Here is a 22,404-nt window from a genome sequence, read left to right as displayed (position 1 = left end):
CCCTGATTGCTAGTGATCTTGAACATTTTTTCATGTGCCTGTTGGCCATTTGGATTTCCTCTTTTGAAAAATGTCTATTGAGGTCCTTGGCCCATCTCTTAAGTGGGTTGTTTGTTTTGTTGTTGTGGAGTTTCTTGATCTCTTTGTAGATTCTGGTTATTAACCCTTTATCTGTTGCATAGTTTGCAAATATTTTTTCCCATTCTGTTGGTTGTCTCTTCACTCTCCTGACTGTTTCTTTTGCAGTACAGAAACTTCTCAATTTGAGGCAATCCCAATAGTTGATTTTGGCTTTGACTGCCTGTGCCTCCCGGGTCTTTTCCAGAAACTCTTTGCCTGTGCCAATATCTTGAAGGGTTTCTCCAATGTTCTCTAATAACTTGATGGTGTCAGGTCATAGATTTAGGTCTTTAATCCACGTTGAGTGGATTTTTGTGTAAGGTGTAAGGTAGGGGTCTTGCTTCATGTTTCTGCACGTGGAAATCCAGTTTTCCCAGCACCATTTATTGAATAGACTGTCCTTGCTCCAGGAATTGGTTTTAGATCCTTGATCAAATATAGGTTGGCTGTAGATGTTTGGGTTGATTTCTGGTGTTTCAATTCTGTTCCATTGGTCTATCCATCTGTTTCTGTACCAGTACCATGCTGTTTTGATTACAACTGCCCTGTAGTATGTCCTGAAATCTGGTATTGTGATGCCTCCGGCTTCGTTTTTGTTGTAAAAGATTGCTTTAGCTATTCGAGGTCTCATGCCTCCATATGAATTTCAGCATCATTTTTTCTAGATCTGAGAAGAATGTCTTTGTATACCATAGTCCCTTAATGCATCATTCCTCTGTCATGCTAGACCTTTGCACTGATAAAAAATAAAAAAAATAAATAGACCTTTGCACTGGGTGTCCCCTCTACATGGAACCCTCTCCCACCACTCTAGAAACTAAGTGTTGGTTCCTTTGAAAAACTAAACAAAGTTGACAACCAATTCTCTGGACCAGGTAAGAAAAGACTTAAATAAAGTTGGAAAGAAAGAGGAGATGTTAAAATTGATACCAGTGAAATACAAGAGATTGTAACAGACTACCATAAACATTCATATACCAACAAATTCAATAACCAAATTCCAAGAAGTATGTAACCCATAAGAGTGAGTCATTTAAAAAAAATATGAGGCTGGAATTTTAACCAGAAAGAGAACTCACATCTGCTGATCCATTTGCTAAATGCCCACCACATCTGGGACGGGGTCAGGCCAAAGTCAGGAGCCTGGAACTCAGTCTGGATCTCCCACATGGGTGGCAGGGACCCAACTACTTGAGCTACCAACTGCTGCCTCCCAGGGTGCACACAGTAGCAGGAAGCTGGAATTGGGAGTGGAGCTGAGACTCAAGCCTAAGCACTCCAATTTGAAATATGGTCATCCCAAACAGGGTCTTAACTGCTGTACCAAATGCTCACCCACTCCCAGCACTTCTATTCAACATAGTACTGGAATCCTAGCTAGATCAATTTGACAAGAGAAAGAAACAAAAGGCATCCACATCAGTAAGGAAGAAGTAAAATTGCCTGTTTACAGATGACATGATGTTTTAGATAGAAAACTCTCAAGATGCCACCCAAAACCTTATAGAACCAATAAGGAAGGGGAGGCATTGCCTGTAAGTGCCCGACCACCCAAACCAGAGAGGTTCAGAAAATCTGGTGTGTCGCTCCCCCTCTTCGTGGAGGAACGACACTAAGCCCTGCCTAGGCTTCCTATCCGAGTCACGGCACCATTATGTCGCTCCCCGTCTTCGTGGAGGAACGACACAGGACCCTGCGCTGTTCTTTCGTCTGCTCGGCCCTTCCCGGGTTTGCTGCTGGTTCTTCCCGTGTTGGCTACCATCCCTTCCACCTCCGTGGAAGGGCGGTTCCCCCTGCCACATTCCCCACTTCCGCGGGGGAGCGGCACACCGCCGGCCGGCTCTCTCGGGGGCTGCACGGGTGTTCTCAGATGTCCCCCTTAGATGTTCCTCATGCATTCTGTCTCTCTCCTCCTTTATAGTCCTCTTCCGCCAATCCCAACTCTGCTACCCACACGCCGAGTACGCTGCTCTCCTCCAATCAGGAGCAGGTCCTGCTGTTTATTGGTTGAACTGGAGGCAGCTGTATAGAAGTTCTTACTCCCTTCTCAGCGCCATATTGTGGGAGAGCAGATGCATAGAATAAGTCCTAATTCCAGTAACTTAGTCTAGTCCGGGTTGCTCCCCACACTGGTGGGGGACGGGTTCACAGGAAGAGTGTCATTTCAGCTGAAGCATTCTGCTCCAGGGCCAGATGGAAAGGTAAGGGTGTACCAGGCAGCATCTGGTGGAGGGAGGTGGGAGGAATGTGCAAAGGACCTGAGGAAGGAAAATGATTGTCCATTTGAGGAATACGAAAAAGACCAATATTACAGGGAGCATGGGCAAAAAGGACTTGGAAGTGCCTCAAGAAGTCTAAAAAGTCAGGCAGGACCCAATGATCCAACCAGACACCATCAGTAGTGAAACAAGCCAGAACCATGAGCGATCTGATTGTATACAATAAGCACACAACATCCTTTCGATGATATTCCAGCCAAGGATGCATGGCCTGATCTTAATTATGAGAAATATCACATGAGCCTAAATGAATTGGCATTCTATAAAAGAATGGGCCTATAATCTTTCCAAATGTCAAAGTCACAAGAATCATCACAATACTGATTAACTGTGGAAGAGAGAAGGAAAACTTGAAGACACATGGGAGTAAAGGCAATACCTCCTGGCTGTGAACTGGACCGTTTTTTTGCAAAGGAATTTGTTGGAGAATCTGGCAAAACTTTGATGAGGTGTGAGATTTACTTGATAATAATGCCCCATTATTCATTTCCTTACATTGGTACTTTGTATTGTGGTTAGACAGGAGAAAGTCTTAAGTACTCAAAGGCGTACCAATGTGTTTAGGGATGATATGATACAATATAAAAAATTACTCTCAGATGGTTAGGGTAAAATATTTGATTGAACTTGCAAATCTATAAATCTGTTATTGCTAAAAATAATATTTTGAGGGATTATTACATTATTAAAGAAAAAATGGATGGAGCCTTCAATTCAACAATTCCACCTACCATAAACATGACTTTAAAAAACACCCCAGGAATTTAAATATAATTTTAAAAAATAAAATATGATTTTATCATGAAAAAAAGTCTTTGGGGATTCCAATACAAAGGACCTTCCCCCATAGTCCCAGTGGCCCAAAGATGACACCCATCTACACTGGGGACACTGACTGTGATACTCACCTAAGGGCAGGCAGGCTCCCACAGTGGCTGCAACACCTGAAAAGTGGATTTCAGGTAAATTAGATGATAACTAGCCACACTTCAGAAGCATTTGACAACCCACAGGCTCTCCATAGCATTGCAAGGACAGAGACCTGTGCTTGTTTTAGCTGTGTTTATTGAGCAACTATGAGGTGCCGGGTGCTGGAAACACAATGATTAGCAATTGCAGAGTGACCCTAGACTCTCAGGGGGAAAGTTGAGTGGGGAAAGAGGGTGGGTGTTGAACAAGTAATTAGTAATTTACATGACAGAGGCTGGTGAGTGTCCAGATGGAGGAGGAGAAATCTTACATTCACCTTCCACGGTGCAGTCTGGGAGGAATGTCCACATGGGGCTGCCCTTGGCACCAAGTGCTTTGCTGCGTTGGTTCCAGGGTGCAGGTGAAGGTGTCCAGCCAATTAGAGCTCTGGGAATCTGGTGCCTGGGCCCACAACAGGCCACCTCCAATTTCCACTTCCATCTCTTGCTAATCAGACACCTGACTCTGGGCATGAGGGCTGAGCAGGAAGACTACTTGGAGACCATTCCTCTGAGGTGGGGCGCACCTGTGACTCTGCTCCCACATTGGCCCCGAGCTCTGGGTCAAACTTTTCTGCCTGAAGCTACGTGAGTGATCCTTAGGGACTCTCCAACTTGCACAGGTGAAGTGGAGGTGGTAATTGTGTGTCAACTTTTAATGAGTCCTCAGGTGTCATTGAAAACCCAGGAGCTTCTTCATTATTGAAACTTGCAATTGGTTTCCTTGGGATTGCTACAGCGGCACAGTTCAGCGGTTCGTACAGGCAGGAATCCCATTGGTCTCATTAGTGCCAGTCAAGACCGTAACTTGGCCATTACTGCTGTGTCTTCCAGGAAGCATGCCCAGGGGCCATGGTAATACGGGCACCGAGAGCTTCGGGGAGGAGCTGGTGGTGATGAGTTCAGATGAACTCTGCTAATTACCTGGTGTACACATTATCGCATCAACTGAATTCCCGGAGAGCTTGTGTGGACCCACTGGCATTGTGCATTATTGATTTCTCTTTTGGGTTTTAAAACACAGATGAAAGACACAGGGAGATAAGTATAATAGCATAACTTCATGCTTCAGGGCACTGATTGACATCAGACAGACCCGAGTTCAAATCCTGGCCCAGGCACTTTCTAACTGTATGATGCTGAGGAAGTGAATTGCCCTGTCTGAGTCTCTGGCTGCAGATGGGACAGCTAACAGCACCAGCACAGGCCCCACAGTATGATGCATGTAAACTTACAGGCACTTAGCAAACACTAGAGAAAATTATGTTGTCAGTGTGTTGAGTCCTGAAGGTTTGGACGCAGTTGATTGCACCAACTCATCGCTTCACCTGCCATCCAGGTGAGAGAGAGACATACTCCACCCATTGGCCCATCTGGGTCTCCCACATGGGTGGCAAGGGCCCAGGTACTTAGGCCATCATCCACAGCCTCCCAGGATGCATTTGCAGGAAGCTGCACTGGAAGCGAAGCCAGGACTCAGACTGGTGCCCTGATATGGGATGTGGTCATTGCAATTGGTGGCTTCATACGCTGTGACATGACACCTGTCTCAGAGATTAGGGCTTTAACGTAGGAACTGGGGATTGGGCAGACACACGCATCCCACCTATAACACTGGCCTGAAGCTCAAGTTGTTGGACAAAGAGCTAGAGGCCACTCCTAGTTTCTGACGGCTTGGTCCCGTGACCCTGGAAGAGAATCATATATAATCTCTTTGTTCTACAGCTGGGATAGAGGATTCCACGTCAGCCCCTGCCCCCCATACAATGTCAGGCAGATACTAAGTTTGAGAGCAGCGAGAACAATGACCAAATCGGATTCCTATTGGACCTGATTTACAGCGACATTTTGTGGGGAAGCATTGTTCCCACAGAACCTGATCTTGGGCTGTGACTCTCCAGCCGTGAGTGACATTCTTATAAACAAGTGAACCTGGGGGCCAGGGTCACGGAACAATCATGTCTAACTCTTTTTTTATTCCCATTCAACAGGTATTTTCTGAGTAACTACCATGATGGGCTTTAACTGCTCCTGGGTACTTCAGTGGGATGGTTATAATAAAATGTCACTTAGCTGGTTCTCCCTGTTGACCCAACCATTCACTCATAGGTCTCATTCCTCCCACTGTTTTAACAGTCTTTACCAAGAACCACCTGCACTGTTATGTATTACCTTTTGTATACAGTTTAAAGGTTTTTTTCTTTCATTTATTTGAGGGAGAGTTCTCTCTCCCACTGGTTCACTCCCCAAATGCCTACAATCACTAGGACTGGGTCAGGTAGAAACCAGGAGCCAGGAACTCCATCCAGGTCTCCTATGTGGTGGCAGAGACCAAACTACTAGAGGCATTTTTGCTGTCTCCAAAGATTTGAGTCATCAGGAAGTGCAGTCAAGAGTGGAGCTAGTTGCAGGCATGGAAAGCCAAGACACTGTGGCAAAAAAAATAAATGTCCTACATGAAGGATCTCTGTAAGTGAGACCCAGTGGAAAGGGGCCATCAAAGAAGGATGTACTTTTCTCTGAAGGCAGGAGATAACTTCCACTTTGTTTATGGCCTTGTCTAAATACTGACAAAGATTGTGGACTCAAAAGGCTTCCATAGCCTTGGCAGCTCATGTCAAGAGACACCTGGAAGTCAGAAATATTATTTGCACATGTGTGTCCAAGCCTAAATGAGATTTTCACATCCCTTTTTTTCCTGGAAAAACAAAGACCTTTTTATTCTTTTCATTAACATACAATTCCTGGTTCACTCCCCAATGGCTGCAATGGCTGGGACTAGCCCAATCCAAATCCGGGACCCCAGAGTTCCATCCGAGTCCCCCACATGGGTGGCAGTACTTGGGCCATCCTTCGCTGCTGTCCCAGGAGCATTAGTGGGGAGCTGGATTGGAAGCCGAGCAGCCAGGACTCAACTGGTGCTCCGGTGTGGGATGCTGGCATTGCAGTCAGCAGCTGAACCACAACCCCAGCCCCAGGATTTCCATTGCTTTAACAGGGCTTCATGTTTAGAGCCTTCCAACTGCTCCACGCTATCTCTTTGTGAAATCTAAAATGTGTTGCTGTAAACTGTGGTCCCACCCATTGTGCTGTGAGACACTAGACATTATCCCTTCTATCTGTGCTTCAGTGTGTGTTATTCAACCTCTGCCTGCCCTCTTCCCCACTCCCCACCCTTTGCAGACTTTAGGATCTGTGATCAAGGGGAGACTTTTATATCTGCCACATCACTTGGATTTCCATCCTCTGGAAAGTTCAGTTATCCACCACGTTGCTTCCCATCTTCCTGGAACTAATAGTGGAAAAACTCTTTCCCTTCTCCCCTGGGAATACTTCCAGTCTCAAAAGCTCCATCTCCCATGGCTGCTAATTTTTCTCTGACAAAGGAAGAAAGATAAAAAGAAGATGGCCAATGGGACATCATTCTCCCAAAGGCATCTATCCTTAGAGAACCTTGCCACTGATGCCCTGGACCAAGGAAATACTCATTTGCAAAAGGTGCTGGTTTCCAAGGTTTTTTTTATCAAGGAAAAGAGCAGGGGTGCTGGGGAAGCTCTCAGACCCTGGAAAGTGGGGTGAGAGCCAGGAGCTCCACTGCTTGTGGGAGTCTCAGATCTAAGCATGATTAGAGAGAAGATATCGGGGAGCAACAAAGAACCTAAGGAGCTATCATTTTACATTCATTTTTATGATCATGCTTGATGGGCTTGATTACCAAGGTATTTCAAACATTCTTAGCAAATATAATTAAGAGATGAATTTATTTTAGTGTAAAAAAATTTTATATCCATGCATGCAAAATTTTATTTTTCATGAACTTTTTGAAAACTACTTCATGTGCATGGATTTTTAAATTTCCATCAAAATACTTATCTTTTAGGCTGGCACTGCGGCTCAATAGGCTAATCCTCAACCTGCAGCGCCGGCACACCGGGTTCTAGTCCCGGTCGGGGCTCCAGATTCTGTCCCGGTTGCCCCTCTTCCAGGCCAGCTCTGAGCAGTGGAGGATGGCACAAGTGCTCGGGCCCTGCACCTCATGGGAGACCAGGAGAAGCACCTGGCTCCTGACTTCAGATCGGCTTGGTGCGCTGGCCGCGGTGGCCATTGGAGGGTGAACCAATGGCAAAGGAAGACCTTTCTCTCTGTCTCTCTCTCACTGTCCACTCTGCCTGTCCAAAAAAAAAAAATACTTATCTTTTAATTGCATTTCATGCTAACTTTTTTTGAGAGGCAGTTAAAAAAGACAGAATTCCCATGTGCTGGTTCACTCCCCAAATGCCTACGATGGCCAGAGTTGAGCTGGGCTGAAGCTGGGACCTGGGAATCCCATCAGGTCTCCCACGTGGGGGTAGGAACCCAATTACTTGAGCCAGCACCACTGTCTTCAAAGGTTGTGCATTATCAGAAAACTGGAGTCATGAGCTGGAGCCAGGATTCAAAGCCAGGCACTCTAATGTGGGACACAGGCATCTTAACCTCTAGCTAAACACCTACTCGTCCATTAATTCTTTTGAAGTGCCTTCGTATATGCAGGTATTTGGAAGGAAAGTGGATGTTTCTGCATCTTGATCTTCCTTGGCATGCAAGTGAGCATCTGATCATTTGTTTATTCTCCAGCAATCAATACTTTCCTTAGGGAAGGTCCTTTTGAACTTACACAGAAGCTGTTGAGTAGGGAAGACCTGCAGCTCTTGGTAATTGCTGGGAGGTTACACCTGGGACATGCTTCCTGGCAAAGCTGGGAGAGACCTTCTACCCAGCCCCCCATCTGAGGGACAGTCTAAATAAAAGGCACTTGGAGCAGGCATTTAGGCTAGTAGTTAAGATGCCCATGTCCCACATCAGAGCACCTGGGTTTGGTGCCCAGCTCCTGGTCCTGACTGCAGCTTCCTGCTAAGAGCTGTGAGGCAGCGACAATGTTCCGAGCAATTGGATTCTTGCCACTAAGGTGTAAGACCTGGATTGAGTTCCTGACTCCTAGCTTCAGAACTTCAACCTGGCCCAGAACTAGCCATTGCAGGCACTTGGGCAGTGAACTAGATGAGAGTAATCCACCCCTCCCTTTCTCTCCCTCCTCTCGCTCTCTCTTTCTCTCTCTCACACACACACACACACTCACACACACATACACACACATAAATTTTAAAAATTTAAATAAAAAACAAGGCAGGGGCCAGGCCATGGCTCACTTGGTTAATCCTCCACCCACGGCACCAGCATCCCATGGGGGCACTGGTTCTTGTTCCAGTTGCTCCTCTTCCAGTCAAGCTCTCTGCTGTGGCCCGAGAGGGCAGTGGAGGATGGCTCAAGTGCTTGGGCCCCTGCACCTGCATGGGAGACCAGGAGGAGGCACCTGGCTCCTGGCTTCAGATCAGTGCAGCGCCGGCCATGGCAGCCATTTGGGGAGTGAACCAACGGAAGGAAGAGCTTTCTCTCTGTCTCTCTCTGTCTCTCTCTCTCTCACTGTCTATAACTCTATCTGTCAAATAAATTTTTAAAAAAAGGCAAACACACCCTGAAGAATTTTTCAGGTCAAAACAGGTTAGCTTGCAGAGCTAAGGCACCAAGAGCCAAAACTGGAAGAGCAGAGAGAATACATGATTTGGGATTACTCAGAGGTTCAGCTCCCAGATCTGCCAGTCAATTCCTTTGTCACCTTAGACATATCACCACAGTAAGAATTTCCCTTGTAGATTTTACTCATTCAGCAGATCTTTATGAAGTACTTGCTGTGTGCCTGAGCTCTGTGGTTGGGAATAAAGGTAAGAGGAGAGAGAGAGAGAGAGAGAGAGAGAGAGAGAGATTCTTTGTGAACTGAATTTTCAAGTAACTCATTCATTGAGTTACTTCAGACAAAGGCAGGTTCATAGGTTGGGAACATTTTCCCATCCATGAGTCCCTTCCTCCAAAAAAGCTATTTTTAGTAGTAAAAAAAAAAAACTATTTTACAGCTAATTATTTATTTAAAAATATATATACTCTGGGTTGGATAGAGTTGTCTTTTTATCTGAATTATAAAACATTAAAACATTTTCAGCCGGCGCCATGGCTCAATAGGCTAATCCTCCGCCTTGCGGCGCCGGCACACCGGGTTCTAGTCCCGGTCAGGGCGCCGGATTCTCTCCCGGTTGCCCCTCTTCCAGGCCAGCTCTCTGCTAAGGCCCGGGAGTGCAGTGGAGGATGGCCCAAGTACTTGGGCCCTGCACCCCATGGGAGACCAGGAGAAGCACCTGGCTCCAGGCTTAGGATCAGCACGATGCACCGGCCGCAGCGCGCCGGCCGCGGCGGCCTTTGGAGGGTGAACCAACGGCGAAAGGAAGACCTTTCTCTCTGTCTCTCTCTCTCTCACTGTCCACTCCGCCTGAAAAAAAAAAAAAAAACATTTTCATGGGCTTTAGGTCCCCTGTGCCTGATTGAGAATGAGTTCTATTGTGGAAGGAAGATATTGAGAAGGTTGTGTGGGCAACAGGAAGTCAACTGACCCTGATGTCTCTTCTCTTCCTCATTTTCAGCAAATGGCATCAGATCATAAATTAAAGCAGCAAGGAAATAAATGCAAAAAGAAAGAGCTGTTAAAATAAACTCCATAAAAGCCTGTTACAGGGGACTCTTCACCCTAAGGCACCAGGGAGCAGATTTAGAATAAAGAGATAATGCGCCCAGGTTCATCCTGAACCAAGCTCTGTCTCTGTCCAGCTTTGCCTCCCTGCCCAGGGAACGAGACTCTAGAGGAGTGAAGCATTGTTTTCCTAAGATGTCCTGAAAGAAGAATGTATCCAGCGCCCAAGGAAAACCAATACCTAAGAAGATTATGGTCTTTCTGGAGAAGCTACTTGCACAAAGGTTCCAAAAGCCAATGGGGTCAAGGTCTTCTTTATAGCCCACCACCTTCCAACTCTGGAAGGAAAAGTGAAGTTGTGAAAACACAAGGTTGAGAGTTTAAAGGTAGGAAGTTGGTCTTTTGCTGGGAAAGCATCAAGAAGATCTCAGTCTTCAAAGGCAGGGAGACCTGAAATACCTGGGCTAGTTGTACTGAATTCAGATCGTGTTCCAGACCAACCAACCCTTCTTGAAAGTAAACCAGTTGACCTGCATGACATCAACTCAAGATGAGGATGGGAGGGGCTGTTGATCAGCCAACAGTGGAAAGGACCACCACCATGCCAGAGCCAGGTGAGTGATGCACAGAGCACTACGGCAAAAAGACCCAGGAGCACCATGGATCCTGGGTCTGGAGGGGCAGTCTCTGCCCCAGCACCAGCAGAAAGACAGTCACTTTATAAAGAGCTAAACATGACATGACTGGGGCAGGAGAGCCAAGGCTTCACATGGAGAATCAGTTCCTAGATGATTCATTCCAGTGCTAGTGGCAGAAACTAAGACGTGCAGGGAAAGCAGGAGCTTTGGAGTTACATCAGCTCTTGCTCAGAAATTGATTCTACCGCTCATGAGCTGGATGATCATGGGCTGGTGTCTTAGTTTTTTGGTGGAGAGGCTATCATAAAATAGCACAAGGTGGGTAGGCCAAAACAACAGAAACTTCTGACTCTGAAGGAGTCCTGTTGATTCTTTCTGGATGCTATGAGGGAGGACCCTTCCCATGCTTCCGTCTCAGCTTCTGGTGGCTCCAAGTGTTCCAATGTCTGCCATCTTTTCTTTCTCTCTGTTTATCTTCTTTTCTTCTTGGAAGGACACCTGTCATTGGATTTAACATTCATCCTAAATCTAAAGTGGTTTCATCTTGAGACTGTAATTCCTTCTGCAAAGACACTTTACAAATAAAGTCACATCGAAGTGCCAAGTAGACATGAATTTGAGAGGGTGTTCAACCAAGTTCAATCAGTTACTGTACTTGGAATCTCTGTTCAGTCAACCATGAAATGCAGTTAATAACATCTACAGGCTGAATAGGGGGGAAATGCCGATAAAATGCATAGAATATCTACCCCAAAATGTCAACAGTCAAGGTTGAAAACCCCTTCAACTGAAATCCATCTTCCCTTGATGACCTTAAAATGGTTCTTGGTAAATAGTGTTCGACAGCAATCTGCTCCCTTTTGTTCCCTTTCAGGAGGGATGGATGTGAAATGAACCAAGTACGGAAGTACGTAGTCTGCTTGAAAATCCTTTGGCATGGTCCAGACAGTCTGCTTGGGTATAAGTTGGCCCCAAAGGATGAGGATTAAACAAGAAACCCTTCTCTAGGTAGAAATGTAGAAACAGTGAAATTCTCCAGTGACGCAATTTTATTGCTATTTCCTTTAAAATGTACCTGAAAATACAACAGAGAAATTTCTAGTCTTGCCTATGATATGATACAAATCTCTACTGAAACACCAAGTCAATAGATTCAAAACACCTTCCTGAGGCTCTATCCAAGACATGGAAGAACTGAGGAACTTCAGTTCTTTTTAAATTATATATTTATTTGATTATTTGAACAGCAGAGTTACAGAGAGAGAGAGCCAGAGACAGAGACAGGGAGGCAGACAGAGAGAGAAAGAGATCTTCCATCTGCTGGTTCACTCACCCAAAGGGCTACAATGACTGAAGTTGGACCAGGCTAAAACCAGGAGCCTGGAACTCCATCCAAGTCTGTCCTGTGGGTGGCACTTGGGCCATCTTCTGCCGCTTTCCCATGCGCAATAGCAGGGAGCTGGATCGGAAGTGGAGCAACTGGGACACAAACAGGTGCTCACATGGGATGCTTGTGTTGCAAGTGGCAGCTTAACTCATTGCTCCATCACACTGGACCTGGATTTAGTTCTTAACGTTGGCACTATTGGCCTTTGGATCATAAATTTTTTGTGTTGGGGCCTTCCTTGTGCTTTATAGTATGTTGAGCAGCATTCCTGGTCTCCATCAGTCATGATCCATAAGCACACCCTAGTCATAACACCCCAAAATGTCTCCAGGTATTATTCTTCTGAGTAAAAGAAGGCAAAAATTACATCTAGTTGAAAGTACTGAGTTAGGGTGAAAACAGAAGAACTGTCATTTTAATAAAATGTAATTTAAAATGACCTAAAAATAATCAAATTTGGCCATGCAAATGAGCAAGAGCGATAATGATAAATAATATCAAGAAAGAACTAAAATGATTGAATAGCCTTACTTACTACATTCCATACACTAAGCTAAGCATCGGGCTTACATTATCCTACCCTAGGAAGAAATTTAGAAGTCACCCATTCCATCTTTCTTGATGTTTGAATTTTATTTAACTTACGAATAATAGCTGTGAGCTTGAATCAAGAAATTACCATATGGTGGTTGGCGTGTTAAGCTCTCAAACCTGTTACCTCTTTTCATCTTCAACAGCTATGAGGAGGGTGATATTATACCTACATATAGATGGGAAAAATTGAGTCAAAGAAAAGTTAAATAACTTGGCCAAAGTCACAAGGCTAGACTGTAAATGAATTGACCTCAGAATCTTGCACTGTCTAGCACACTCCCTTAATGGTATTCCAAGCAATCCACACACCTCACGCTTCTTCTCCTTAGAGTGACCTCTAGTAAATGATTGCACTAGATTTTAAGCACTCAAGTCAAAGGTCTCCTGTGATTCTATGGTATCTATTTTTTTGTTTTTGTTTTCATCCACTATTCCTGGCTCATAACTCTCTTCCCAGCACATGCCAGAGAAACTAGAATTCTTCTTCCCCAAGGTAGGCTATGGAAACGTTTGTCTTTCCCTTCCTTTCTGTCTTGGAGCTGGCCCTAAGAAAATGGTCTGACCAACTTTCTCTGAGAGTAGACCATCAGGCCCTCACTGGAGAAGAGGTCTTGTCCCACAACTGGGAGGAAGAAATCCAGCAGAGAGGCCAAGGAGAATCGACAGGTCTTTCTGGGTTTCCCCAAACAGCCTACTAGCGTTAGATCAGTCCCTTTTTGTGCAACCATAGTTCAGCACTGTTTCTATGCTTTAGTCATGGTTATGAATGAAGTCTTCATAAAACCAAAACAAACTAGCAAAGCATGATTCTGGAAGCTTCTAGTCAGCTGAACAGATGGAGACTTGGAGGAAAATGAACAAGATCTCATCTATGTGCCAGGAAGGTGACACACCTCAACAGAAACACCTGCTCCCAGGTGGGCACAGAAGCACGGGCTCCCAGGACCCTCCCTGACCTCACCCAATACATCTCTTTCCCCCAACCACTTAATTCAACCCTTTAAAACAGCCTTTATGCTAGATGTTAGTTCTGTGGGTTCCGGCAGTTGTCAGAACCCCAGTTTGTAACCACTGAGTCAGAATACATTTGAAACAACCTGGGGCTTATGATTGGTATCACAAGTGGGGTAAGTCTAGTGGGACTGAGCCCTCAACCTGTGGGACTGTACACTACTTACAGGTAGACAGATTGTCAAAACACAGTTGACTTGGAGGCCACCCAGCTGGGGTCTGTTGGTTGCCTGCAGTGTGTGGTTAATGGATCTGTGGTGTGAGCTCACAGAGGAGAAACACTCTGGGGTGGAGTGGCTTCTTTCTATTTATCTCCCCCTCTGTGGTGCTCTTTCTGATGCCCCTGTCGCATCCCCACCAGGCAGAGTTGGAAATTCTGGGGACAAACTTTATTGCACTCCCTCTTCTTACTGTCCTAGTCTGCCTTCCTCCTTACATCAGCCTCAAACTCAGAGCCCTCCGAGAACAATGTTGAGGGGTCTTTGGGTTTCCAGCCCATGTATCTCCATTGACTTCATAGATAGATACTACCGCATAAAGCTCTCCATTCCATTTTGGAGTGGATTTCATTTTTCTTTTAGAATGTAGCTAACTGCAGGGCTGGCATTTTGGTCAACTGTTCAAGCCACCACTTGTGATGCCAGGATTCTGCATTGGAGCACCAGTTCAAGTCCCCATTACTCCTCTTCAGATCCAGCTTCCTGCTAATACGCCTGGGAAGACAGAGGATGATGATGCCCCAAGTCTTTGGACCTCTGCCACCCCACGTGAGAGACCCAGATGGAGTTCCTAGCTCCCAGCTTTGGCCTGACCCAACCCTGGCTATTGTCATTTGAGGAATGAACCAGCTGTTGGAAGATCTCTGTCCATGTATCTCACTCTTTCTCTCTCCAAGTCTCCCACAGGAATGCAAGGGGCCCAAGGAACTGGGCAATCAGCCACTGCTTTCACAGTGCATTAGCTGGAAGCTGGATTGGAAGCAGAGCAGCTGGGACTCAAACTGGCACTCTGCTATGGGGAGCTGGCTTCACCAAGCCAGACCCACCCTCAATTTAACACATCCATCACCACGAATGCTGTACATTAGATTCCCAGAACTGGTAGATGTCATAACTGGAAATGTGGACTCTTTGATCCACCCTCTCTTTTCTTTTTTTTTTTAACTTTTATTTAATGAATTTAAATTTCCAAAGTACGATTTATGGATTACAATGGCTTCCCCCACATACCGTCCCTCCCACCCACTACCCTCCCCTTTCCCACTCCCTCTCCCCTTCCATTCACATCAAGATTCATTTTCGATTATCTTAATATACAGAAGATCAGCTTGGTATACATTAAGTAAGGATTTCAACAGTTTGCTCCCACACAGAAACATAAAGTGAAAAATAATAGATGATTTTTTTAAATGATGATGAAATCAGATCAGACCTATTGTCATGTTTAATCCCAGTGAGAGTCAAGTTGGGAGTTGATAATTTCTTTTTTTTTTTCAACCCCCACCCCCAGGCCCTGGCAACCACTGTTCAACTCTGTTTCTACGAGTTTGATTGCTTTATATTCTTTTTTTTTTTTTAAGATTTATTTGTTTTACTTGAAAGTCAGTTACACACAGAGAGAAGGAGAGGGAGGGAGGGAGAGAGAGAGAAAGAAAGTCTTCTATCTGTAGGTTCACGCCCCAAATGGCCACAACGGCCAGAGCTGCGCTGATCTGAAGCCAGGAGCCAGGAGCTTCCTTTGGGTCTCTCATGTGGGTGCAGGGGCCCAAGAACCTGGGCCATCTTCTGCTGCTTTCCCAGGCTGCAGCAAAGAGCCGGATCAGAAGTGGAACAGCCGGGTCTCGAACCAGCGGCCATATGCAATGCCAGCACTGCAGGTGGCGGCTTTACCTGCTACGCCACAGCACTGGCCCCGCTTGTTTTATATTCTACATATGAGTGATGTCATGCAGTGTTTCTCTTTGACTTATTTCACTCAGTATAATATTTTCCCATTTCTGCATATTGTTGCCAATGGCAGTATTTCCTTTCTTGTGCTGGAATAATATTCCATTTTATAATTTGTATCATATATAGTGTATGTGTGTATGCATACCATACATATATATCACATTTTTTGTCCACTCCTCTGTTGATGAACACTTAGGTTGTTCTCATATCTTTTTTAAAAAAAAGATTTATTTATTATTTGAAAGGCAGAGAGAGAGGGAGAGACAGAGAGAGAGAGGTCTTCCATCCGCTGGTTCACTCCCCAAATGACTGCAACAGCTGAAGCTGGGCCAATCCAAAGCCAGGAGCCAGGAGTCTCCTCCAGGTCTCCCATGTGGGTGGCAGGGACCCAAGGAATTGGGCCATCTTCCACTGCTCTCCCAGGCCATTGGTAGGGAGCTGGATTGAAAGTGGAGCAGTTGGGGCTCAAACCAGCACCCATATGGGATGTCAGCGCCCCAGGTGGAGGCTTAACCTGCTACACCACAGTGCCAGCCCTGTTCTCCTATCTTGCCTGTTGTGACTAATCCTTCAGTGAGTATGAAGATGTAGAAATCTCTTCAATACACTCCTTTCATTTCCTTTGCATGTCTACCCAGAAGTGGGATTGCTAAATCCTGTGGTTATTATTACTATTATTGTTACTTGGGGTAACCTACACATTGTTTTCCATAATGGCTGTACAAATTTTAATTCCCACCTACAGTGAACAATGATTCCCTTTTGTCCATGCACTTGTCAATACGTCTTCACTCTTGTCCTTATAACAGCAACCCAGCAGATGTGAGGCGCTAACTCATTGTGGTTTTGATTTGTATGAATATCGTGAGCATTTTTTCATATATGTGTTGGCCATTTGAGTGTCTTCTTTGGAAAAGCACCTATTCAATGCCTCTTCCCATTTAAAAATCTAATTATTTATTTTCCTGCTATTGAGTTGTATGAGGTGTTTTTTTTTTTTTTTTTTTTTTTTTTTTTGGCAGGCAGAGTGGACAGTGAGAGAGAGAGAGAGAGAGAGAGAAAGGTCTTCCTTTGCCGTTGGTTCATGCTCCAATGGCCACCGCGGCCGGCACACTGCGGCCCACGCACCGCGCTGATCCGAAGGCAGGAGCCAGGTACTTCTCCTGGTCTCCCATGGGGTGCAGGGCCCAAGCACTTGGGCCATCCTCCACTGCACTCCCTGGCCACAGCAGAGAGCTGGCCTGGAAGAGGGGCAACTGGGACAGAATCGGGCACCCTGACCGGGACTAGAACCCGGTGTGCCGGCACCGCAAGGCGGAGGATTAGCCTAGTGAGCCACGGCGCCGGCCTGTATGAGTTTTTTAAATACATATTTTGGATTTTAACCCCTTATCAGGTAAACAAAGTGCAAATATTTTCTCCCATTCTGTAGGTTGCCTTGAGCCATTGCTTGCTGCCTTCCGGGATCTGCGTTATCAGAAACCTGTAACCAGAAGCAGGAGCTGAGACTTGAACCCAGGTAATTCAATGTGGGATACGGGCATCTTAAGCAACATCTTATATAGTAAGCCAAATGCCCAGCACCACCCCCAGTTTGTTGCATTTTGACAGAACCTTTCATCTACTCATAGAAGTCTCCCTTCAACCTCTTCATTCAAAATATATTTTCCTGGCATATTCATATAAGACCAGTCTGTAGATTTTTTACATTTATTTCTGTTTAAAAACCTGATAGTTTGCTTGTTCCCTTGTCTCTCTCTCTCTCTCTCTCTCTCTCTCTGTCTACCCGCCAAGAGACTTTGAGATTCATGAAAAAAATTACTGTCCATCTTTTTCACATAGCTTCTGCCTCCTTCAGTGACTGAGACACGGCTTCATGAATTTTCATTGAAATAATAAATTAATTAATAAACAAATCAATATCTGAGGACAGTATGACAGGCCCTGATGGGACAGGAAATAGGCTGAGCTGTAATTTAAGATCTTTTTTAAAATAAAGATTTACTTATTTTTATTTGAAAGGTAGAATTACAGACAGAGAAGGAGAGAGAGGGATCTTCCATCTGCTGATTCACCCCCAAAATGGCTGCAACCACCAAGGCTGGGCCAGGCCAAAACCAGGAGCAAGGAGCTTCATCTTGGTCTCCCACATGGGTTCAGGGGCCCAAGGATTTGGGCCATCTTCTGCTGCATTCCCAGGTGCATTAACAGGGACCTGGACCAGAAGTGGGGCAGCCAGGACTCGAACCGGCGCTCATATGGGATTCAGCACTGTAGGCTGTGGCTTAACCTGCTGCGTCAGAGCACCGGCCCCAGGAAGGTATTAATTTCCAACTTCAGTGTGGCATTGAGGTGAGCAATACAGATACAGATGGAGAGAGGGAGGAAGTAGACAGGCGTGGCTAAAAATCTTAAACAAGTTTCATGATTAGAGGGAACCAAGTCAGAGGTGCCCGAAGATATCCAGGGCAAAGATCAACACATACTTGGACACCAGAGCGTCCTTAGTGGAAATCCCCTCAACCATGAACCTCCCTGGCCTCTAGGTAACCCAGCTCCTTTGGATACCTGGAAAAGAAGATTTCTGCTGGCTCTCTCCAAGGTTGAACATTCCTGGTCTTAAAAGGCCAACTTCTTCCTCCGTCTCTGTATTCTACTCTGTGTTTCCTTAGTGATGGCTACAACTGCCCCTTGAACACAGGTGTTCCTAGTGCTGGGGTTGACATGTGTGAACAGCGCGAGGGTTGAGAAGGTCAAGGATGCTTAGTGGGTTGGGGAAATCCACAGCATTCACACAACAGAGTCTTGTTGAGTATTTAACACGTGTTAAGCATAATGGCCTCAAATCCACTCTACAAAATCAAGCCTCCAAGAGCTGGTTGGTGTTCTGAATAACCCCCTCCCTCGGGACATTCAGTTCCAACCTCTGTCATCCATATGTCCCTCACCTGTGGACATCTTAGATCCATATCCTAAATATCATCCTATCTCTGATTCTTCCCAAATTTTGCTTCTTTCCTTCTCTAATCCAAGAGATCCAAGCCGGTTTACCTGTGTTCTGGACTTAATTTTTAATCCAATCTTTTTTAAAGAGTCATTTATGTATTTGAAAGTCTGAGTTACACAGAGAGAGAGGGAGAGGCAGAGAGATCAAGAGAGAGAGATATCAAGAGAGAGAGAGGTCTTCCATCCGCTGGTTCACTCCCCCAGATGACCGCAACGGCCAGAGCTACATCAATGCGAAGCCAGGATCTCCATCCAAGTCTCCCAAGTGGGTTCAGGGGCCCAAGCACTTGGGCCATCTTCCACGGCTTTCCCAGGCCATAACAGAGAGCTGGATCGGAAGTGGAGCAGCAGCCAGCACTGCGGCTCACTAGGTTAATCCTCCACCTGTGGCGCCGGCACACCGGGTTCTAGTCCCGGTTGGGGCGCCGGATTCTGTCCCGGTTGCCCCTCTTCCAGGCCAGCTATCTGCTGTGGCCAGAGAGTGCAGTGGAGGATGGCCCGAGTACTTGTGCCCTGCACCCCATGGGAGACCAGGATAAGTACCTGGCTCCTGCCATCAGATCAGTGCGGTGCACCAGCCACAGCGTGCCGGCCGCGCCGGCCATTGGGGAGTGAACCAACGGCAAAGGAAGACCTTTCTCTCTGTCTCTCTCTCTCTCACTGTCCACTCTGCCTGTCAAAAAAATAAATAAAAAAAAAAGAAGTGGAGCAGCTGGGACGTGAACCGGCGTCCATATGGGATGCGGACACTGCGGGCAGCAGCTTTACCCGCTATGCCACAGCGCCAGCCCCTGATCCAATCTTACCATCCCTTATCATGTTGAGCAAGTTCTTCCTACTGTGCATTTTAATGTCCTTATGATCCCACCTATGCTTTGGCCCCAGGTGAGTGTTCTGGCATTCTGCTGGGGCTTGCTTGTGCCTTCCAAGCTTGCTGGCAGCCTGTGCTTCCCTGGAGGGTGAAAGCAAGACTTGTATACAGAAGTGGCAGAAGCAGGGCATCTTGTTGCTGCCCTGTATCCTGACCAGAACGGACATCATAACCAATCATGGGAGCACCTGTTCTGTGTGTCAGTTAAGATGCTGCCTGGGACACCCACATCCCATATCAGACTGCCTGGGTCTGAGTCCCAGCTCCACGTCCAATTCCAGCTTCCTTCTAATGCACGCAGAAGCAGCAGGTGGGGGCTTGAGTTGTTCTTTCCTTGCTACCCACGTAGGAGACTCAGGCTGAGTTCTAGGCTCAGCCCGAGCTGTTGCAGGCCTTTGGGGCAGTGAATCAGCAGATAGAAAATCTCTGTGTGTGCATGTGTCTCTCTCTCTGTTTCTTAAATATATAAATGTTGGGGGCCAGCATTGTGGCTTAGTGGGTTAATCCACCACCTGAAGCACCAGCATCCCATATGGGCACTGGTTTGATTCCTGGCTACTCCACTTCTCATCCAGCTCCCCGCTAATGTGCATAGGAAAACAGTGGAGAGTGATCCAAGTGCTTAGTCCCCTGCACCCATGTGGGAGACCCAAAAGAAGCTCCAGGCTCCTAGTCTCAACCTGGCCCAGCCCCAGCCATTGTGGCCATTTGGGGAGTGAACAAGCAGATGGAAGTGCGCTCTCTCGCTCACTCGCTCTCTCTCTCTCTCTCTCTCTCTGTAACTCTGCCTCTCAAATAAATAAAATAAATCTTTTTTAAAAAAATAAAAATCGGCCAGTGCCGTGGCTCACTAGGCTAATCCTCCGCCTTGTGGCGCCAGCACACCGGGTTATAGTCCTGGTCGGGGCACTGGATTCTGTCCCTGTTGCCCCTCTTCCAGGCCAGCTCTCTGCTGTGGCCCGGGAGTGCAGTGGAGGATGGCCCAAGTCCTTGGGCCCTGAACCCCATGGGAGACCAGGATAAGTACCTGGCTCCTGCCTTCGGATCAGCGCGGTGCGCTGGCCGCAGTGCGCCAGCCGCGGCAGCCATTGGAGGGTGAACCAACGGCAAAGGAAGACCTTTCTCTCTGTCTCTCTCTCTCTCTCACTGTCCACTCTGCCTGTCAAAAAATAAATAAAAAAATAAAAATCATCCCTACTGAGAGCCCTTACCAAACTCCCTGTTCTTCCTGCAGGTGAATGGTGCTTCTTGAAGGATGGGAGAATCAAATCAGTCAGTGAGCTCAGGTTTTAGTCTCGTGGGACTCTTCGGCCACACGGGGCCACACCTCATCCTGTTCTCCCTTGTGGCTGCCATGTTCACCATGGGGCTGCTGGGTAACACCATTCTGCTCTTCCTGATCTGCACAGACTCCAGGCTTCACACGCCCATGTATTTCCTGCTCAGCCAACTTTCTTTGTTGGATGTTGGATTTCCACTGGTCACCATCCCCAAGATGGCGGCCAACTTCCTGCAAGGACGCAGCTCCATCTCCTTCGGAGGTTGCGCAGCTCAGATGTTCTTCCTGATGCTGATGGGTGTCTCTGAAGGTGTCCTGCTGTCCCTCATGTCTTACGATCGCTACGTCGCTGTGTGCCACCCCCTGCGTTATCCCGTGCTCATGAGACGTCAGGTGTGCCTGTTCATGGTGGGCACCTCGTGGTTCTCGGGCGTGCTCGTGGCCTCCATCCAGACCGCCATCACCCTGCAGTTCCCCTATTGTGCCTCACGCACCGTGGACCACTTCTTCTGCGAGCTTCCAGCCCTGCTGAAACTCTCTTGCGCCGACATCTCTGACTACCAGTTGTCGCTGTCCATCTCCGGGGTGCTGATCTTGCTGCTGCCTATTTCTCTCATCGCCACTTCCTACGGCCTCGTGCTGAGAGCCGTTCTCCAAATGCACTCAACAGAGGCCCGACACAAGGCCTTCACCACGTGCTCCTCACACATCACTGTGGTGGGGCTCTTTTATGGGGCAGCTGTGTTCATGTACATGGTGCCAGGTGCCTACCACACCCCGCAGCAGGACAATGTCGTCTCTCTCTTCTACAGTCTCATCACCCCCACACTCAACCCCCTCATCTACAGCTTGAGGAACAGAGAAGTACAAATGGCTTTGGTCAAAGTCCTTGGCAGGGCGGACCTCAGGTCAAAGAGGTGACCTCATGATTCCCGAGGGCCCCTCCTTATAGCTGACACCTTCCTTTCATTGTCATTCCATGCTGTACAAGACTTACCAAATCTGTCTGGCTGCCTTCCTCCTGTCTCACTGGTGGGGGGGGGGGGGCATGTGGGTTTTCAGAAAACGAGTAAGATTTTTTCAGTCTCAGAACATGAAGATTTTTACTATATGAATGCCAATCCAAGAGCCAGCATTCGACCTAGCAGTTGGGGCATCCACATGGGGTCAAGTCCTGGTTCTTGCTCCTGAGTCCAGCCTCCCACTGACGCAGGCCCTGGGAGGCAGCAGGTGATGGTCCGAGTAGTTAAGTCCTTGTCATTTTTGCAGGAGAGCTGGATTGAGTTCCAGGTTCTCAACTTTGCCCCTGGCCCAAACACTTGGAGAATGAACCAGAGGATGAGAAATTCTTTTTCTCTCTCTTTCTCGCACATGCGCGCGTTTTCTCTCACTCGCTTGCTCTCTCTCTCTCTCTCCCCCCCCCCCATATAAAAGAATACCAACTCAATCACAGAGATTAATCCCAGGTTGTGGATATTTTGGCCACTGCTATGGTTTGTTTGTTTGGTTGGTTTTTTTTGACAGGCAGAGTGGACAGTGAGAGAGAGAGACAGAGAGAAAGGTCTTCCTTTTTGCCGTTGGTTCACCTTCCAATGGCCGCCACGGCCAGCGCACCGTGTTGATCTGAAGCCAGGAGCCAGGTGCTTCCTTCTGGTCTCCCATGGGGTGCAGGGCCCATGGGAGACCAGGAGCACTTGGGCCATCCTCCACTGCACTCCCGGGTCACAGCAGAGAGCTTGCCTG

General features: G+C 46.9%; 1 protein-coding gene across 1 annotated transcript; it reads left to right on the top strand.

The window, feature by feature from the left end:
- Positions 1 to 2,183: 2,183 nt before the first annotated feature.
- LOC100342923 (olfactory receptor 2Z1) lies at positions 2,184 to 21,582 on the top strand. The gene is made up of 4 exons (XM_089316488.1): positions 2,184 to 2,321; positions 9,880 to 10,540; positions 16,938 to 17,024; positions 20,617 to 21,582. Exon 4 carries the CDS (start codon positions 20,638 to 20,640, stop codon positions 21,580 to 21,582), a length of 945 nt encoding a protein of 314 aa, XP_089172614.1. The 5' UTR covers positions 2,184 to 2,321; positions 9,880 to 10,540; positions 16,938 to 17,024; positions 20,617 to 20,637.
- The last annotated feature ends 822 nt before the right edge of the window (positions 21,583 to 22,404 follow it).

The sequence above is a fragment of the Oryctolagus cuniculus genome, chromosome 16 (assembly GCF_051225735.1).
Source record: "Oryctolagus cuniculus isolate XC-2025 breed Fujian yellow rabbit chromosome 16, ASM5122573v1, whole genome shotgun sequence".
In the NCBI taxonomy this organism is placed as follows: domain Eukaryota; kingdom Metazoa; phylum Chordata; class Mammalia; order Lagomorpha; family Leporidae; genus Oryctolagus; species Oryctolagus cuniculus.
Note: the sequence above shows the minus strand (reverse complement) of the source record. Positions and strands in the feature narration are given on the sequence as shown.